Source organism: Arvicanthis niloticus, chromosome 2 (genome assembly GCF_011762505.2).
Source record: "Arvicanthis niloticus isolate mArvNil1 chromosome 2, mArvNil1.pat.X, whole genome shotgun sequence".
Lineage (NCBI taxonomy): Eukaryota > Metazoa > Chordata > Mammalia > Rodentia > Muridae > Arvicanthis > Arvicanthis niloticus.
The window spans coordinates 91,365,130-91,385,154 of record NC_047659.1 but is presented as its reverse complement, the minus strand read 5'-3'; the positions used below and the strand labels follow the sequence as shown (position 1 = coordinate 91,385,154).

At 41.6% G+C, this 20,025-nt stretch overlaps 1 protein-coding gene across 1 annotated transcript in view; it reads left to right on the top strand.

Annotated features, from left to right (window-relative positions):
• Ehd4 (EH domain containing 4) overlaps nucleotides 1-20,025 on the top strand; it is a 65,266-nt gene that overhangs the window by 3,113 nt on the left and 42,128 nt on the right. The window contains exon 2 of the mRNA XM_034494856.2: nucleotides 13,699-13,875. Within this exon, the coding sequence (XP_034350747.1) occupies nucleotides 13,699-13,875 (177 nt within the window). The remainder of the gene's footprint in view (nucleotides 1-13,698; nucleotides 13,876-20,025) is intronic.

Sequence of the window (20,025 nt, the reverse complement as noted above, 5' to 3'; positions counted from 1 at the left end):
GAAAGGCCAGAGGAGGCTTCAGATATGGTAGAGATATTTGTCAAAGTCTCTTTAGGGTAATGGTAAAACAGCTGACAGCTCTATTGTCTGGTTATTTTATTTCTCAGAAGACAGGATATATAGTAAGAACTGTTAAATAGTGTACCTCTGACCGGCAAGGAAAAATTGTCCAGAGAAGGAGAAGAGATTGGCACTAGTAAAAGTTACTATATCATCTTTGATTTTAATAGCTGAGGAAGGGCAGGTGTTGGACTTATGTCTAAGCTTGAAAAGAAAAAAGACTCATGGGTTAGTTCAGCAGTTAAGAGCACTTTCTGTTCTTCCAAAGACCCAAATGTCCAGAAGGCTTTTGGAGTTTGGTTCCCAATACACATGTCAGGTGGCTCACAACTATCTATGACACCAACCCCAGGGAATCTAGTGCCCTCTTCTGGACTTCATGGGTACCTGCATTTACATATGTGTGTGTACACACACACACACACACACACACACACGCACACACACACACTTAAAAATAAATTTATTTAAAAATTGATTTCAGAGGTTCCTCCAGAAAAAAAAAAAAATCACTGGGCCCAGCTGCTATAAAGGAAAATCATTCCACTGTAAAGCATGGGAGGCTCCCCAGAAATCTATTCAAACTACAAACTGCAACTTTGCTCTTAAGAGTTCTACTTCCTCTTTTCCTCCTGTACTTTGGCATATTTCCTCAAGAAAATTTATTCTGTTGAGAAAAGAAGTGACTTCAGAAACTATGTAGACTGGGTGGGGGATAGCTCAGTGGTGGTACTTACTTACCTGGCTTGTGTGAAGTCCTAGATTCAATCCCCAGAACTGAAACAAAGAAACTAGGTAGGCTTTAAAGGGGCAGAGAGGAGGGCAGTAAAGCAGGAAAAGACACAAGCTGTGTCCAGATTGGAAAAGAGTGAAACTATTTGCAGATCACATGGTCTTTTGTATTTAAAGAATCTTGACAAAAGACAGAAATCTATTGCATTTGTATAAACTTGAAATGAACAGTCTCAAAGCGACATTAAGCAAACTAACCTGTTTATGATAGCATACAAAAAGGATGAAGTATTGACAGCTTGGAGTAAGCCCAACAAAAACAAATGCAAGACTTCTCCCTGGAAAACTAGAGGTATCACTGAAAGAAATTAAGGAGGAACTAAATGGAAAACCACTCAGCATTTGTGGATTGGAGGCCATATTAAGATGGCAGTGTTCCTGAACTGCTTTCTGTCTCAATGTTTATTACTTGGTGGCCTGGACCCACTATATAGCCCAGGATATCCTCAAACTTGTGGTATGTTCCTACTTCTGCTTCTGGAGTTCTGGAATTATAGGAGTATGCCACCATGCCTAACCAGTGTACCTGAGTTGGTTGTCAAATTCAAAATAATTTCCATTAATATCTTTGTTTTCTTATTGTTTGTTTGAGGTAGTAATTGACAGGCTAACTCTATCATTCTTAGGAACTCAGAATTACAGAAGACAGCTCTGAACAGTTTGGAGGGCTCACATTTTCTGATTTAAAATTTATTATGTAACCACTGAAAATGATGAAGCAGTGTGGCACTAGCAGGATAGACAGATCAATGGACAGACCTGAGAGCCCCAAAATAAGCCTTCGTATTTATGATCAACTGATATTTGATACCAATGACAGTTCAATGGAAAAAGACTAGGTTCCTCAACAGTGATGCTGGGACAGCTGGATTCTCATGTGCAAAAGCAACGAAGAGAGATTGTTCATGAGTATACAGCTTCTTTTTGGAGTGATGAGAGTGTTCTGAAATTGGGTAGTGGCACTGATTCTAGAACTGTGAGATAAATCAGACATGGAGCTACTCTTTACAAGAGTAACTTTCTAGTATACGGATTGTGTTCCAGTTGAGTTGGGCTGTAGCTCAGCAGTGAAGTGCTTGCCTGGTATGCACAGGGTCTTAGGTTTAATCACTAGAATTGAAAAATAAAAACAAACAAATAAAAACATTCTTCCAATACGAAGCAGCCCGTAATTTTGACTTCCATAACTCTGTAACTAGTGCCTGTCAAGTAATTTGTGTATCTGTGTGTGATAATTAAAAACAAAAAGTGAATTCCAGAAAGAAAACCAAGTAGAAAAAAAGCTGAGGGAACAAACAAACAAACAAACCACACAAAAAACCCAAAGGGAACTAAAGAGTAAATGTGAGGCAGAGGGAATACAGATAGCTATCGAGGAATCCCTGTGGTTTTGTTTCTTCTTGTATATCTCATCAGTCAATAAACATTCATCATTCATAATACTCAAGCTGATAAAATCAGTGTTTGATGAGAATTTTCATAAGTGAATGCTCAATAAGGACTAGAGAGAGAGATGGCTCGGTGGTTAAGAATGATAGCTGGTATTGTAGAGGTTTGGTTCATAGGGTGGTTCACAACCATCTGTAGCCCCAGTTCCAGGAGATCTGACACGATTTTCTGGCCTCCACAGGCACTGCATGCACACGATATACTCAAATTCATAAAGACAAAATACTCATACAAAAAGAAAAATTAGTGCTTAACATTATTATGTATTAAAACTTTAGAAATGCTATTTTAAATATACTATTTAGGGGCTGTGATCAATAGATCAATAGAGTGCTTTTCTAGCATGCAAGGGCCCTGGGTTTCATCTGTAGTACCACATAAAGCAGGTTTGATGATACATGCCTATAATCCCAGCACTTCGGAGATAGAGACAGCAGGAGAAGTTCAAGGTCATCATTATCTGCCACAGCAAGTTGGAGGCCAACCTGAGCTAAATAGGACCCTCTCCCTTTTCTTCTTCCCCTCTCTCCCTTTTCCTCTTCCCCTCTCTTTCCTCTTCCCCTTTCTCCATTTTCCTTTTCCCCTCTCTTCCCCTCTCTCCCTTTTCCTCTTCCCCTCTCCCTTTTCCTCTTCCCCTCTCCCTTTTCCTCTCCCCCCTCCCTTTTCCTCTTCCCCTCTCCCTTTTCCTCTTCCCCTCTCCCTTTTCCTCTTCCCCTCTCTCCCTTTTCTTCTTCCCCTCTCTCCCCTTTCCTCTTCCCCTCTCCCTTTTCCTCTTCTCCTCTCCCTTTTCCTCTTCCCCTCTCCCTTTTCCTCTTCCCCTCTCCCTTTTCTTCTTCCCCTCTCTCCCTTTTCCTCTTCCCCTCTCCCTTTTCCTCTTCCCCTCTTTTCTTCTTCCCCTCTCTCCCTTTTCCTCTTCCCCTCTCCCTTTTCCTCTTCCCCTCTTTTCTTCTTCCCCTCTCTCCCTTTTCCTCTTCCCCTCTCTCCCTTTTCCTCTTCCCCTCTCCCTTTTCCTCTTCCCCTCTCCCTTTTCTTCTTCCCCTCTCTCCCTTTTCCTCTTCCCCTCTCCCTTTTCCTCTTCCCCTCTTTTCTTCTTCCCCTCTCTCCCTTTTCCTCTTCCCCTCTCCCTTTTCCTCTTCCCCTCTTTTCTTCTTCTTCCCCTCTCTCCCTTTTCCTCTTCCCCTCTCCCTTTTCCTCTTCCCCTCTTTTCTTCTTCCCCTCCCTCCCTTTTCCTCTTCCCCTCTCCCTTTTCCTCTTCCCCTCTTTTCTTCTTCCCCTCTCTCCCTTTTCCTCTTCCCCTCTCTCCCTTTTCCTCTTCCCCTCTCCCTTTTCCTCTTCCCCTCTCCCTTTTCCTCTTCCCCTCTCTTTTCTTCTTCCCCTCTCTCCCTTTTCCTCTTCCCCTCTCTCCCTTTTCCTCTTCCCCTCTCCCTTTTCCTCTTCCCCTCTCCCTTTTCCTCTTCCCCTCTCTCTCTTTTCCTCTTCCCCTCTCTTTCCTCTTCCCCTTTCTCCCCTTTCCCCTTCCCCTCTCTCCCTTTTCCTCTTCCCCTCTCTCCCTTTTCTTCTTCCCCTCTCTCCCTTTTCCTTTTCCCCTCTCTCTCCCTCTATTCCTGCTTCTCTCTCCCTTTTTCTCTAGCTTTCTCTGTCTCTTTCTCTCATACATACATACATACATACATCCACACACACACATTTATATGTATATATAGTGTTTAGTAGGGAAAGGAGGTAGAAACAGTGAACTACAGCATTTTCAGCAAGTCTCTGGTTTGAATGCCATGGATTTCATATGGTCATATACCTATCCCTGGAGAGATAAAGGACAAAGCACACAGAATGGTGTTGTCATCCCCTAACCTATAAGGCTGAAGAGTAGGAAAAGGTGATACCTCTGGATGCTGTTATCAGAAAAGGGGAGGGGTGTACTGAACAGGCAAAATAAGCATAACCTTACAGAAGCCAAGAGGAGAGGGCACAAAGAACTAGGTATTTCTGGGGGGAAAGGATCTAATCAGAGCTTGTAGGTGGGTCAGCCTTCTGGAGCCAGATGACCATGGCAAAAGCTGTGTCAGAAAGTGTTGATATTGGAAGCCGGTGGTGGGTTGAGGAATGTGTGGGCAGGATCAAATATAGAACATTCTCAGCCTCAGGACACTGGAGGGGAGGAGCTACAGGTCGGAGACTGGCTTGCTTAAAGAAGAGCATGACCTCAACAGTTATCAGTGGTTGGAAGGGGGGGCAGGCTGTAGAGAAAAGGCAAATGGTGATTAAGGACAAAGTAAAACTATGGCTTGAAGAGTGGGAAGGCTGTGGGACAGATTAGTGTGTGACGTTCGTGACAGCATTCAGCACAGCCAGATGGTCAGTGGCTTGTCCACTCATTGTATTATCTGCTTGCAAGTGGCCAAGTATCACGACAAATGTTGGTGGAGAGAGGACCTTTGTGGTGATGATAGTGGGTTTGGTTTTATAGTACTGGGATTTGAATGAAGGATGTTGCATGTGCAGAGCTATAACCTTAACCCAAAAAAGTCTTTTTTAAATTAAAAAATTCTCATTTAATTTAATAAAAAAATCTCATCTTTGTCAGCATGACTGCCTGAGTTCAAATCCCTAGCACCTATGTAAAAGGTTGGCCATAGCTCTTGGGTACTTGTAACCCAGTAGTATAGAGTAGAGACAGGTGGCTGAAATGACTAAATAGGAAGCTTCTGGTTCAGTGAGAGACTTTGTGTCTAGGCAGTAAGGTGGGGAGCAGTAGAGAAAGACTGCACCCCACCTCATGAAACTTGGAATGGTTGTATCATTCCACAGAACAGCTTGAAGCATTTGTTTTTAATCCTACACTGTTATGCATAACACTATGATGAATACTTTTGATCAAAAGACTTTATTTCCAGCTTTATTTCTTAGATTAGCCTGAGCATAATTATGGCATTCAAAACAAAACAAAACAAAAAAACTAGGGAGATAGCTCAGGCTATAAAAGCATGAGGCCATGCAAGCATGAGGTTCTGAGTTCAATCACCAGAAACCACATACAAACATCAGGCATTCAGTCATGTATTTGTAATCCCAGGTTTTAGAGGGGCAGAGACAGGTGGAGCTTTGGGGCCAGCCACCTCACTCAGTGAGCTCCAAGCCAGTGAGAGAACCTATTTCAAAACTAAATGTGGATGGTCCTTCAGGAATGTCATTCAAGGTCATCCTCTGGCCTCCATAAGCATATACACATAGGCACATATGTGTACCTATATACACACATGCACACACACACACACACCTATGTATACATGCAAAGACACCTCACTATTTTTCCAGGGTTATGTGTATTACTAAATTATTATACCTACCAGTGTCTATGAATACATAATTTTTTCTCAGAAAAGTTACTTCAATTTAAACTCCCACCAGAAATGAGAATCAGGATTGCATCTTTACTAGGCTGCCAGTAAGTTTGATAGGAAAAACATTTTTAAAATTTGGTTTTTAAAAAGCTGGTATGGTTGAGCATATAATATAGTTACTATCTTTATTTCTTTGTGAATTCTGTGAACTTTGCCCAATTTCCATTTCTAGTGTTAGTCTTTCTCATGTTGATAAGTTGGATATTTTTGCCAATAACTCTTGTATATACTTAGTTATAATTATTGTGTTTTTCAGTTAGAAGTTTGCTTTTACATTTTAATGAAAATTTGCAGGCAAATATATTTAATGTTTATGATCAAATATAACTTTCTATTTTTGATATATTTATCTGAAGAATCCTTGTTTATAATTACTTGGGAAATTATTACTGATTTTTTTGTATTTTTTAATATTTGCATTTATTTTTTGCATTATTTGTTTTATGTGTCCTGGTAGTGTAGAGGGCACACATGCATTTAGTTGTTTTTGTCTTTGGCCATTTTAAACACACCTGTTAAAGAATACTAGCTCTTCCTCCTATTAAGTGAACTTTCTCATTGGGACTTCTCTGTTTGTTATTATATTCATAAATTCTTAGGCCAGCACCATGCCATATTGAAACATTTTTTTACAAATGGTAACTCCAGATCCTTCTGAGTCTCCTTATTTTCCAAATAACTAATAACTGTCATTTTCTATTTCTTGTTGAAAAGAACTTTAAAAATCACATTGTTAGGTGCTTCCTTGAAAAAATTTCACTGGGATCCATTGTGTGAGAACTGTATTTTATCTAAGTGGTGACACACAACTTAATCCCAGCACTGGGGAGGCAGAGGCAGGCAGATCTCTGTGAGTTCAAGGCTAGCCTAATCTATTTAGCAAGTTCCAGAACAGACAGGGATATAGTGACCCTCCCCCATCCCAAAAAATAAATAAAACAAAAAGCAATAATAAAACAGAAGTTAAAAAACACAAAAATAAATAAAACAATAATGGAGATCAAATTTATTGATTCACAGACTGATTTTGTGTTGGGGACTAAGCCCAGGGCCTCATACATACTAAGCACCTGCCGTACCACTGAACTACTTCCTGTAGCCTGAGTAATGAGAACCATTTAGCTGTCTAGCAGTTAGGAAATGGCAAACTAAATTGATACTACATTAGTTTATAGCCACTAAGCTGAGACTGATGGCTTATGTGTGGGGTCCTAGCATCTAGGGGGCTGAGACAATAAGATTTCTGTGAGAGGCCAGTCTGAGCTACAGAATTGAACTCTGTCTCAAATAAACAAAAGAAAAAGTATATAGCCTTTAAAAATCATGTCAAAGGTCTTTTTAATGACATAGAGAAACTAATGGTGAAAAATCTAGATGTAAAGTTGTTTTGGCAGTTTATAATTTTAGAAGAAAAATAATATCCACAGAAAAAATATTGTATAGAATATATCAAAATGTTAAAAATAGCCATGATGCTGGAGAGCTGGCTCATTGGTTAAGAACACTGCCTGCTTGTCCAGAGGACCTGTGTTCAGTTCTCAGCACCCGCATGGCAGCTCACAACTGTCTGTAACTCCACTTCCAGGAGATCCAGTTCCTCCTTGGACTCTGGCCTCCTTGGACACCAAGCACTCAAGTGGTGCACAGACACACTTTCAGGCAAAACACCCATACACTTGAATTAAACAAACAGACAAACAAACAAATACTATTTCTAGTGTGGCATGGTGAGGCCCACCTAGAATTTTAGCACCAGGGAGGATGAGCCAGTAGGATTGCTGTAAATCAGAGCCTAGTATGGCTACACAATGAGACCTGATCTCAAAAACAAAACAAAATAACTTGAAGTTCAAGACCAGTCACAATGGAAGGAGTCTTTCTTTCCACTCCCTTCCCTTGTGAAATAATGGGCCAAATATTATCAATAAAAACATGAGAATCCAAATATTTATTATAAGTTGAAATGTCTTAAGACTTGTTCTCCTAAATTAAAAATGAAATGTCTCCATGATCTCAAGATTGTATTTCCTATTATGTTTCTTTCACACTACGTGATTTAAAACTTTAGCAGCTAGAGGGAATGAGGTCCTTGTGCTCACAGATAAGCACCAGGAGAGCTGGGAGAGGTAAACACACAGGCTTGTCTCTTCAAAGGAAGGTGCTTACCTGTTTTCCACCCAGAATGCTGGAATGGATGTGTTATAACCTGGTGATCTTTGCTAGCTATAGAGCCAGGCTTCACCCAGATTATTGTTTGTTTATCCCAGACTTTTCTTCTATATCTTGAGTATGCTTCTCAGTCTATAAAACTTGTCCATGTGAGAGATGTCACCTGTACTTTACTACAACCTAGGTAACTTCCCTGTTAGCTTAGGGCCAGGCCTTCCTGACGTCCACAAGAGTTGTTTACCTCTGCCCTTCCCCCTGGCATTGTTTCTGAGTGAACAGAAGCTATCTTTTGGAAGAGACTATTATGTGCTTGTAAAGAGTTCTCATGTAAACATGCATAAGCTTTGCTGTACACTTGGGACTGAGTTAATTATCAAGGAACTCTTTTTCCGAAATTGTGTTGTGCTTAAATACTGGCTATAATAAACTGCTTGATTTATTAAATTCTAGAAGTTTCCCAGCACTTGGGAGGCAGAGGCAGGCGGATTTCTGAGTTCGAGGCCAGCTTGGTCTACAGAGTGAGTTCCAGGACAGCCAGAGAAACCCTGTCTCGAAAAACCAAAAAAAAAAAAAATTCTAGAAGTTTGAACCAACACCAGCTACTGAGTACTTTTGAACCAAATTTGCTTCTTGCCAGTTGGGATCACTCCTCTACCAGCCATAGCATTTGCAGAGACCTCCACATTAGTAGGGCTGGGCATGTGGTACAGTGGTGGAGTACTTGCCCAGTATGTTTCAGGATTGGGTTTAATCCCAATTACTACAGATAAACAAGTAAAACTTTATTAAGAGCTAAAGGATTGCCGGGCAGTGGTGGCACACGCCTTTAATCCCAGCACTTGGGAGGCAGAGGCAGGTGGATTTCTGAGTTCGAGGCCAGCCTGGTCTACAGAGTGAGTTCCAGGACAGCCAGGGCTACACAGAGAAACCCTGTCTCGGAAAACCAAAAGAAAAAGAAAAAAAAGCTAAAGGATTGAGGCAACTATTTGAGTTAGTTTAACTCTCCCTCTTTTCTTCTAAAGATTTTTGTTGTTGTTATTTTATGTGTGTGGTTTGCCTCTCTATTCATGTATACCACGCACGTCTGGTACCCTTGAAGGCCAGAAGAGGGTGTTGGGTTTCCTGGACAGACAGTTGTGAGCCACTATGTGGGTGCTATGAACAAAACCCCAGTCATGCCAAAACAGTAAGTGTTCTTTACCACTGAGCCATCTCTCCAGCCCCCAAATTAGTTATCTTTTTAGAAGTGTTCTAGTGGACCAACAAGATGGCCCAGTGAGGAAAGGTGCTTGCTACCAAGCCTGATGACCTGAGTTCAATCCCCAGAACCCACATTATGGAAGGAGAGAATCAATTCCCCAAAATCTTCTGGCCTTCACTCACACATTTGGCACATAGTTATACACACACACACACACACACACACACACACACACACACACACACTCTTAAACAAATGATAAGATGTGTTTGAAGCATAATAATGAATTGAAATTGCATAGATGCCAGTATGTATATGAGTGTTTCTTTAAATACTTTATGTTTTCATAAGCTGTATCTGTAGATTTTAGCTTCAGAATGTCAAAGTAATACTCAAGCAATACCCCAAATATATGTGGAATATTTTTAGTGCACATAACTCATTGAGTACCTGCTTAATACAATCTCTGTCTGAACATTCCTTGTGACTCATAGAGCATGTTCCTGTAAATGCTTCCATTGGTGGTGACTCAGCCTCTCTAATTCTGATTTAACTCAGTTAACCTATTTGACCCATAGTTTATTCACCTGTAAAATAGGGGAAAAAACAGTGCTTACCCATAAGGTATTTACCAATTGAGACTATTTATGTTAAAGGCATATAACACGTCCCCAATATTAGGTAGAATGTATTACTAAACAAAATAGAGAAATGTGAAAGTACCAACCCAGAGAAAATGCATGAGAAATACCCAAGTAACAATAGTCATACCTGGCAGATGGGGTAAATAACATGTTTTTAAAATGCTAAATAATGCCAGGCAGTGGTGGCGCATACCTTTAACACCAGCACTTGGGAGACAGAGGCAGGTGGATTTCTGAGTTGAGGCCAGCCTGGTCTACAGAGTGAGTTCCAGGACAGCCAGGGCTATACAGAGAAACCCTGTCTCGAAAAACCAAAAAAAAAAAAAAAGTTAAATAATGTCTTTTTTTCCCTTTAAACTCATCTTTGAGAAAATGGTACTCAAATGGGTACAGTAAAGGACTTTTCATTATCCTAAGGTTTCTTTTTTTCTTCCCTTTGTCACAAATGATCTTTTCCTTTAAAATCAATTTTCCTCCTCTAGCCTAAGCAATGAAGGAAAAGACAGCATCTACATGCAGTGACCTCATCAGACCAGGACACAGAGAGGTTAGGTCTCCTGTCCACACTCCCCACTTCCGCCCAACCACATGTGGTTCAAATGTACCTTTTTACGTTCACTGATGGCTTGATTCAAGACCTTGGAGCAATCATCGCTAGAATTGGCAGGCCTCTCTGAGAACACAGGAAACGGAGCAAGGTGGTGCCAAGGACAGACATGAAGCCTCTAAGGCACAGGATGCCTGTGGAGTGGGCTGCTCTGCTCTGCACCACAGTGGATTCTTTTCTATAGTTTTCCTGTTGGTTCTTGTGTTCCTTTCAACTCTTGTTATCACAGATAAGACCTCAGAATCCCTGGAACACCAGCTTTGGTAAATCCTCTGAGGTCTTCAGAGAAGGGTTTGACACCTGGCTTAGCCTTATACTGGGGTCTGTGAGGTTAAAGTGCCTGTGTAAGTCACCTTAGGTTCCACTGTCCCTCCCCTCCCAGGCTGCTGATTTTAGCCTCATCTCTTCAGGGTCACTTTTGTCATGTCAGACATTTGTATCTTGGTTTTTTTTGATTATCTTTCTACATAGACATGTGACTGCCTGCACAACAGTATGATGTGTACCTGAGTGTCAGTTCACAAGGGAGAGAAAGCAGATAGATGACCTCCACAGTAGGTAGGAGAGGGCCTGCTCCATGAGGGCGACTCACTTTAGGTGCCTGTTATGTGAAGAAGTGTGTGAATGCCTGTGAATCAACTATTCCTGCAGCTACACAAAGAGGTAGATTTCATGACCCTCACCAGCATCGAGTATATGGAAGGTTTTTACTAATATACTGTGTCTTTTCATTGGATCTTCATTGATATAAAACTGAGCATCGAGTGTGGATAATTAGTACCTATAGGAGAGTACCACTGAACAATTTTATATCTTAAGAAAGCAGTACAGTAATCCTCCCTTGTTCTTGTCTGTGTTCAAAAGCCAAAGCCTGAATGCTTCATCAAGGCCACAGCTGAGGGCACCCTATTCAAGGTAGTTCCTGTTTGCAGTTCAGTAATAGGGGCTTGTCAACCTTCTTCCTGGCAGGGTTGCTGCTGAGGAAACTGCCTTCTATTACTTTATAAACTCAGAAGACAGAAACACCTGCTCTCCTTTAAACAAGTTCATCATTGGAGTTTTCCTTGAAAGTCCTGTTTAATTCCACAGTCCATGAGATTTGCTGTAATTTCAAGTCAATTAAACAGTAGATAGGAGTTTAGATACCTCTTGGCAGTAAGTGCCTGACTTAAACAGCCCTGAGTTGTCCAGTCTAACTATAGCATCTCTATGTTCCCACTTGAAGCCCCTTCTTACCAGCCCTGGTGTGGACCCTGGAGGTCTCTCCTGACAAGGTCTACTGAAGGCATTGAGAAGGGTCACATTCTAAGGAGGCACTCGAGATAGAGCTCAACTCTAAGGTCCCCTCCCCCAAAGCTAATGGGACAGTGAAACCCCCACCTATTACCATCAAGTGTCAGAACAGTGCTTGACTTGACCCATTTGTGAGTTGGAAACTTTGTATCCCCAGGAATCCTGCAACCCTAACAGCTATTAGCTCAAAGTTTGCTGTTTGCACAGTTTCCCTCCTTTCCTCCCTCCCTGCCTAGCCTCATCCAGGCTGGGGCGGGTGGTGGTGAAAGTCAAACTGGACATCACCATGGTACAGCCTGGCTTTTAACTCTAGCTGTGCTGTTCAATGACTAGACTTGAGGTTCCAGAGTGGCTGCGTTACATACTAGTTAGTGTGTGAAATAATACTGATCTCACTGTATGGTCTGTCTGATTTGTGTGGAATTTTGTAAGAATTAACTAATGTGAACATTTCTGCTCCTAAAGCGGTTGACTGTGCTATCTAAGGCACACTAAGACTTTGATGAATCCGGGCAGTGGTGGCGCACGCCTTTAATCCCAGCACTTGGGAGGCAGAGGCAGGTGGATTTCTGAGTTCGAGGCCAGCCTGGTCTACAGAGTGAGTTCCAGGACAGCCAGGACTACACAGAGAAACCCTGTCTCGAAAAACAAAAAAACAAAACAAAACAACAACAACAAAAAGACTTTGATGAGAAAAGATTTTCATATTTTGAAAATTATTAAATACATGCATATTTTGAATCAATAGTATGCTCTTGCTTCAGCTTTTTTCAAGGAGAATGAGGCAATGGGCCCTGTGTCCTTGGGGAGTCTAGGAGATTGTGTGGGGGGACAGTGTAGTGAGTCCCTTTGCTCTCACATTAAAAGAAATAGAAAGTCCTTATTCCAAGGCTTATATTCTGAATGTCTTTGCTTATCTGAGAGAGCTACTAGTGTCAGGCAAAGTGTAAAGCTCTGAAAACAGTGCACATCTGAGGACCTGACTGCTTGACTTCCATTTTCACTCACTCACTCACTCACTGTGTAACATTAGGCAAGTTGCTTGGCCTCTCTGATACCTGCTCTTCTTTCTACCTGTAAAATGATGATAATACTACTACTCACCTGAAAGTGTTGTAGGAACTGAGTAAAACAATAGTGCACACATAGGACACAGTGCAGACGTAAAGCACAGTGTGTGCATAAGGTATAGTGCATACATAGGACACATTGCATGCATAAGGCACAGTGCATATATAAGACATGTTGCATGTATAAGGCTTTATGTCTTTTCAGTAAATGCTAGGAGTTACTACCAGATTTTTTTTTTTTTTTTTTAATGATTACTCTCAGCTTACAGTACATCTTAAAACAATGCATCTATTCTGGGTCTCTGCAGTTTCACAGAAATGTAAAAACTTTGGGTAAAGTTAAAAGTAGCAATAACAGAAAGAAAAGGTTTGGAGTAAAGCCTACTAATATTGCTTAATTTTCATTTTGTGTACATAAAAAAGAAGTTTCACTTCTCCTCATAATGATGGCAAAATTGTGTTTGACATTTGACTTTCAGTTCTTTCTCTCTATCCCCAGAAATAGTCACAGGCTACATTTGACTAGTCAGGATTTATAGAAACAAAGATGGTTTAGTGTTGGAGTGAGGAGCTGCAGAAATTCATGCAGTTTCTCCCTTTGACCCTGGCTCATTCCCAGGACACCTGACTTACCGTAATGGCAACTGACATAAGGTGCCTGGGAACCGTAGAGAAGGTGCTGTACATGTGGGCCAGGGCTACTTTTCTAAGGGGAGTGAGTTCAGCAGTCGTCTAGAATGTGTAGGAATGGTGAGATAACTGGGTAATGCCTCTCCTAAGGTGGCACCTATTATGTCAGTGGGACCTCAAATGTCTACTTTTGGTTTTGGGTTGTTTTGTTTTTTTTGAGACAGGGTCTCATGTAATCTAGGCTGGCATCAAACCGTAATGAAGGATGACCTTGAGCCACTGATCTTCCAAGATTTTTAATAATCGTGTTCAAATTGGGTAATCCCAGGCAGCTCTCTGGCTTCTTGTTTGTGACATCATGCTGTTTTCTTTTGTTTTCTAGATACTTACTGGAGCAAGACTTCCCAGGCATGAGAATTGGTCCAGAGCCAACCACAGATTCCTTCATTGCTGTGATGTACGGGGAGACTGAGGGAAGCACCCCTGGGAATGCATTAGTTGTGGATCCCAAAAAGCCATTCCGAAAGCTTAGTCGCTTTGGAAATGCTTTCCTGAACAGGTAAGGACCAGCAAGCAGTCCTTTGGTCAAACTATTGCCTATCACTTGTGGAGTCCAGACAAGACAGAGCATGTTTGTTCTGGAAGAGGAAAGTGTGTGTGAAGGGAAGGGAGATGCTAATCAATTATATTTTACTCAAATCTGTTCTGAGTGACTTGACTGAGCATAGCCAAAGCCCAAGAATGGGCATTATAGCTCCCCAGTATGAGGACAAGTGGCTAATAATGTGATTTGCACAGAAATAGTTAAGGTTGCTCAATTTCTGTCACTAGTAGTGTTGAGTAGCTGTGGACAGCCACCTCTCTGGTATGGTATGCCCAGCTTTCATACTCAGGAAGTTTAGCCCAGAGAAGACTTAAGGTCCCCTGACTTTCAGATTTGGTCTTTTGATTCAGGACAAGTTGCCTCACCTTCCTAAATGTTCCTTTAACTTTTCATTCCTAAGCTTTGATCTCCTTCTTTATTTTCAGGCTCAGGGCACGGCTGAGATAGGGTAAAATCCAAAAGTGAGCCAGCCATACATGGCCATTATGTTCTAGATATCGATAGATGTGGGTTGCTCTGCCTTGACTGGAGGTGTGTTTTGTCTGTGCCCCAACCCCGGTTGTCTGTCAGCAGACTTTCCAATGCAGCTGAGGTGTTAGTGGAGGAGGGAGAACAAATGGCAGGCATTCTGCTGCAGCTCCACAATAGGAGGAGGTCCTGATCTTTCTGGTCCACTGTGTCCCTTCATCCCTCCTTCCCTCCTTTCCATCTTTCCTTTTTCTCCCCTCACCCAAGTAGTTTATTTTATTTAGTTTGTTTAGTTCTAATACATATGAAAGACAACATGCAATTCTTTTCTTTTTATATCTGGTTTATTTTACTTAATATGATACCTTCTGAGTCCATTTTGCCACAAACAACGAGATTTTCTTTTCACGGCCAAATAATACTCTATTTTGTATGTATATATTACATTTTTTTCTTCCATACTGTGGCTAGGGATTGAACATAGGGCTTCTCATGTGTTCTGCCACTGAATTATAAACTCAGTCCCCTTTTTTCTTTTTCTTTTCTTTTTCTTTTTTCTTTTTTTTGGAGGGGTGCCAGGGCCTTGCTCAGGCTGGCCTTGAACTTGCTCTGTAGATGAGGCAGGCCTTGAACTTGAGGTCATCCAGCCTCTATCTTCTAGTAGCTAAAGTTGCCATTATGCCCCAGGACTGACTACCATATTTTCTTATCTCATCCTTTGTTGATGGGCACCTGACCTGCTTTCATATTTTAGCTGTGAACAGTGCCATGATAAACATGGCTGTGCAAGCATCTCCTGTGCATCCAGTTTCATTTCTTCAGGTATATTATCTATACAGGGGTGAGATAGCAAGTGATAGGTGGTTCTTAGTTATTTGAGGATACTATATGTTTCCATAGTGACTGCCCCACCTGATATCACCACAGTGCATAAAGGTGCGTTTCTCCTCCACATCATCACCAGCCTTCTAAATAATATCCATTCTAACTGGAGCAAGGTGGGATCTCATTGCAGTTTTGATTTTTATTTCCCTGATGGTTACTGATACTGAGCAGTTTTTCAAGCATTTAACTGATATTTTTAGTTCTTTTGAGATCATTTGGCTATTTTTTAAATTGGATTATTGGGTCTTTGAGAGTTGCTATCTTTACTTTTGAGTTTGTTATATAGTCTAGATTATTAACACCCTAATGAACATTTTCCCCACTATATAGATTGTTTTTCACTCTGTTGATTATTTCCCTTCTGTACAGACTTCTTAGTTTGAGGTAATGCTATTTGTCAATTTCTGCTTTTGTTGTGTGTGTGTTTTCTTTTTAAAAACCCTTTCCTCTTCTTTCCTGCCATTCCTCCATATCCCTCTTTTTCCTCTTTTCTGAGTCTGGCTTTAGAGAATGGGGGCCAGCCATTAGCTAGAAGTGGAGGGCCAACTCCAGCTGCTTAGGGAGAGGAAGTAGGGCTGGCACTGAGGCTCAGCAGGAGACCTGAAATCACTTCTCCTTTCTAGATGTTTCTAAAAATAAGAGCAACCCCTCCCTCTGCTGCCTGTCACAGCCTGGGAGGTTCCATTCATGAAGACTCTGGAATGAACACTTGGACAGTAGCTGTTCTGAGAGCCCAGGCAGCCTCCAAGATTCCTTCTATGCGCAGAACCCCTTTAAAGGCTTTCAGGTGCTCTTGTTGCAAACCAGTGAGAGCACCTTGATGGGCAGCAAGAGGACTGGCGATGGGTCAGGCAGGAGTGTGTGGAGCGTATAGATGGAGTCATGCAGAAGCTTATTCTTGTCGCTCACAGTGACTTACAGAGCACTGTCCAGGTGGCTTCCCCTGCACGCAGTCTCTTCTTCAGGAGGGGCTGTGCCTTAACTCTAGAGCAGTGACAATGTCTCCTTGTGTAGTAGATAAGCCTAGGACCCAGGGGAAAAACCCAAGGTATTGAGGATCTCAGGACAAAGTGAATGAACCGAGTCCAAGGAAATTGAGGCAAGACACACATACACACATGTACTCACCCTCACACACACATAACATACACACATCAATCAGGTGCTTTCTGGGTGCGCAGGACATGGGGCAAGCAACAACACGACTTCTCCCATCACTGGCCTAGTCAGAGGCAGCCCCAGCAGCCTCCCCCTGGAACGTTGCTGTAGAATCCTAACATTCATTGCCCTTGCCTTTTATGTGTGTGCTTTTTTTCTTTTCCTGACAAAACTTTAAAGAGAAATAAGCCGACTTTTTCTTTTCAAATTCTCATTTAGCAAAGTCCATACTTCTAAGGAAATGTGCAGGAAGAATGGTTATTAGTTTGTTTTACTTTCTCAAATGATTTGCTTTCCTGAAATAACAATGTGTTTTAGATCTCAAACTTAGAGCAGATGAGTCGGGAAGAAAAGTATAGAGGAGAGATTTAAATGGCAGGGTTTATGATCTTAGAATTTAAAATGTACTGAAAATAACCCATGCATTGTATAGTCACATATTAATAGAGTTCAGGAAAATAGAAAAACAAAAACCAAACAACTGTACAACATATGTCCAGCACTGTTCCTAACATTACTTGTATATGCGATATGGAAAGCTTTAAGTCCTTATGAAGATGCATGTGGCTACAGTGATGAGGAACTGATGGGCAGTAAGGGTAAAATCATGTCTTTGGGGGGTCACTCAGCCTAGGGGCAGTGTTAGGGTTAGAACTCAGGCCTGAGCCCTGGAGACCACAGTGCTGAGCTGGCCATGGGTGCAGTGTTTAAACTCTGTCTACTGCCCCCATTAACTTCAGGATAGTTGTGCAGTGAAGACAATGGAGAAGGTACTGTCTCTCAAGGTATAGTTTGTGTAATTTTATCAGCACTCTACTTGGCCAATTCACAAGTAAGAAAACTAGAAGCAAAGAAGCGATTTGCTGAAGAAATGGTGGTCAGGAAGAGGCAAAAGTCAGGTTTTCCTCTTCCTACCCTTTGCCACCCTGTGCCCCAGCAATGGGGAATGTCTGTCTCCCAAGCCATCCTGGTGGCTGTGCCTGTGTGCAGCTCACTAGTACTGATAGCCCAATTAAGTGCTATCTGCATGACAATGCAGCTGTCTTAAATGTGCTAGGTGCACGTATGGTTGTAGCAGCTCTCTGGGATACAGCAGGGTTAGCGTCGAAGGCAGGAACTCTTAGCATGACACACTTTTTCTGGCAACTAGGTCAAAATATAATAGGAAGGAAAACCAGTTGTTTTCTGGGTAGAGCTTTCTCCCCAAGTCTTGATGACAGGGGCCTCTCGTGGCTTTAGTTACTGCTCCCACGGGCATCTTTAAGAGAGTTAAGAACCTCTTAGGGTTCTTAAAGTCAAGTTCTGCCTGTAGTGTGAGAGCACCTTTGCCATCAAGCAAACCTTGGGGACTTGAGTCCCCTAGGCTGATTGTTTAGAGACTAATGAGTCCGTGGTACATTTCAGTGAAATGGAGATGAGTTCCTGAAAAGGCAGGTTTGAATTAGGAAACAGCATACTTGAACAACACAAAGAAGAGTTAAGTCTAGAACAAAAGTGTTTGATCAAAATGAGGCTTTAACAATCAGTGTTTCAACGTCCCTCCACCAACCTGCTTCATCTGAGAGAAGTCTCACTGCATCCCACTTTGGAACTGCGCTGTGGGGTTACTATCCCAGCATGTATCAGGAGGCAGTTCACCTTACAGAGGACAAACAGACACTGTCCATAGCACCCTATATATGAGTCCTGAAAGACACCAGTGTCTTCAGTCAGCCCTAGAAGTGTCAGGGATTGGTGCCTGGCAGTCTACTATAAATTAGATACTATGGGTTTCCCTCAGCTCACTTTTCTAAAAATGGCAGTATTTTTAAACTACAGATAGTTTTTAGTTTTAGTTTTAGCATCTAGTATAATTTTAATGACTGTTTTTCACAAAAGAAGTTAATATTTTTAGTTTCTCTTTCTCTGTCTCTGTCATTTACTGGGATTAAAGGCATGCACCACCACTGCCCAGTTTGTTGTTTGTTTGTTGTTTGATTGATTTTTATTTTATATACATGGATGTTTTGCCTCTATGTGTGTTTGTGTGCCATATTTGTGCCTGGTGCCAACAGAGTCCAAAAGAGGTCTTCAGATCCCCTGGAACATGAGTTGTGGGATTCAAACCTGAGTCCTTTGGTAGAGCAGCTAGTGCTCTTAACCACCAAGCTGTCTCTCCAGATGCCAAACCATTGTTTCTGATTGACAGTTGCTTATATGATTTTGGCTCTGGCATTAAGAATATGTACCTTTTTCTCTGGGTTTGGGCAGATCCTTCTAAGGTGGCATATTGCTTCTGGCTTCCCTCCATGGTCATTAGGAGAGAGGCATTTATGTAGTCTAAATGTGAATGTCACTTCTCCCTGGCACTGGAAAGTTACATCAGTCATTTATAGCAGGGTTGTGAGATAATTTAGTTGTCTGGGTCTTTTTGTAGATTTTCTACTTACATCATCTAACCTTTGGGTTTCTATTTGTTGATGAAGTAAGTAAGACTAAAGGAAGCACTTTGGAACTATTCCAGCCTCTCTTACTGTTCTGACTTAAGCTCAGTGACAAACCTGGTGGAGTTGCTTAGAGAGGCTTAGAGACCTACTCAAGGGAGTGCTCGCTGTACATATCTCTCTTGTTCACAACTGTCCAGCCTTCCACACCGTTAGGTAGAGAATGCACGTGGAAGCTCCAGGGCAGTGGTACATCAGTCCTTTGTTTCAGTACATTACCTTAAGTGTGACAAAGAGACTCAGCAGTAATTCCAGTGTGTGCAGTGATAGTAGAAGCCATGTATTAAGATCCACCCAGGAATGCCAGCTTACATCTCACTTATCATGTCACTTGTAACTGGTGGACTATGACAAGTGAGAACATATGACCTTCCAAGCCCCAGTCTGCCCTTTTGTAAGACCTCTCCAATTGCAGTAAGGATTTAATTCATGAACATATAAAGTAAAGCAAGCCTAACATGCAGTCAGGGATTGGTCAGTTCTGGTGCTATATTATCATAATTGCTATAAACCTTGCCGTTCCATTGAAAAATCAAAATCAGTATTAAGGTGCTGGTGAATTATTTTATAAGCCTAGTTTTTCTCTGTTTTATGCTTTAAAGGGGGAGGAGATGTCACATGTATCCCAGGCTAGCTTCAAACTCACTATGTAGCTGAAGATAATCCTGTCTCCCAATTGTCCCCCAGTCTACCTGCCAGGTCTCCCAGATGCTTGGATTGCAGGTATGAGTCACAATGCTCAGCCTACAGATTTAGTTTTTTGTTTTTTTTTTTTTTTTTTTGTTTTTTGTTTTTTGTTTTTTTTTTGTTTTTTTTTTAATAATTATTTCTTTGGCAGGAGAGGGAATGTGTGCTACTGTGAATGAGTGGAGGTCATAGAACAACCTATGGGAATCAACTCTCTTTTTTCTACCATGTAGGTCTAGGGGATTGAACTCAGGTCATCAGAAATGGCTGCAAGCACCTTTATCAGTTAAGCCATCTTACCAGCCCAAATTTATCTTTTAAACATTGATCATTAACTTGAATTTTAGCTTCTGTGGGCAGTTTTAAGTAATCTAATGCTCTTACTGCCTTGTGTTCCTGTGAGACCTTATGATGCTATCACTTT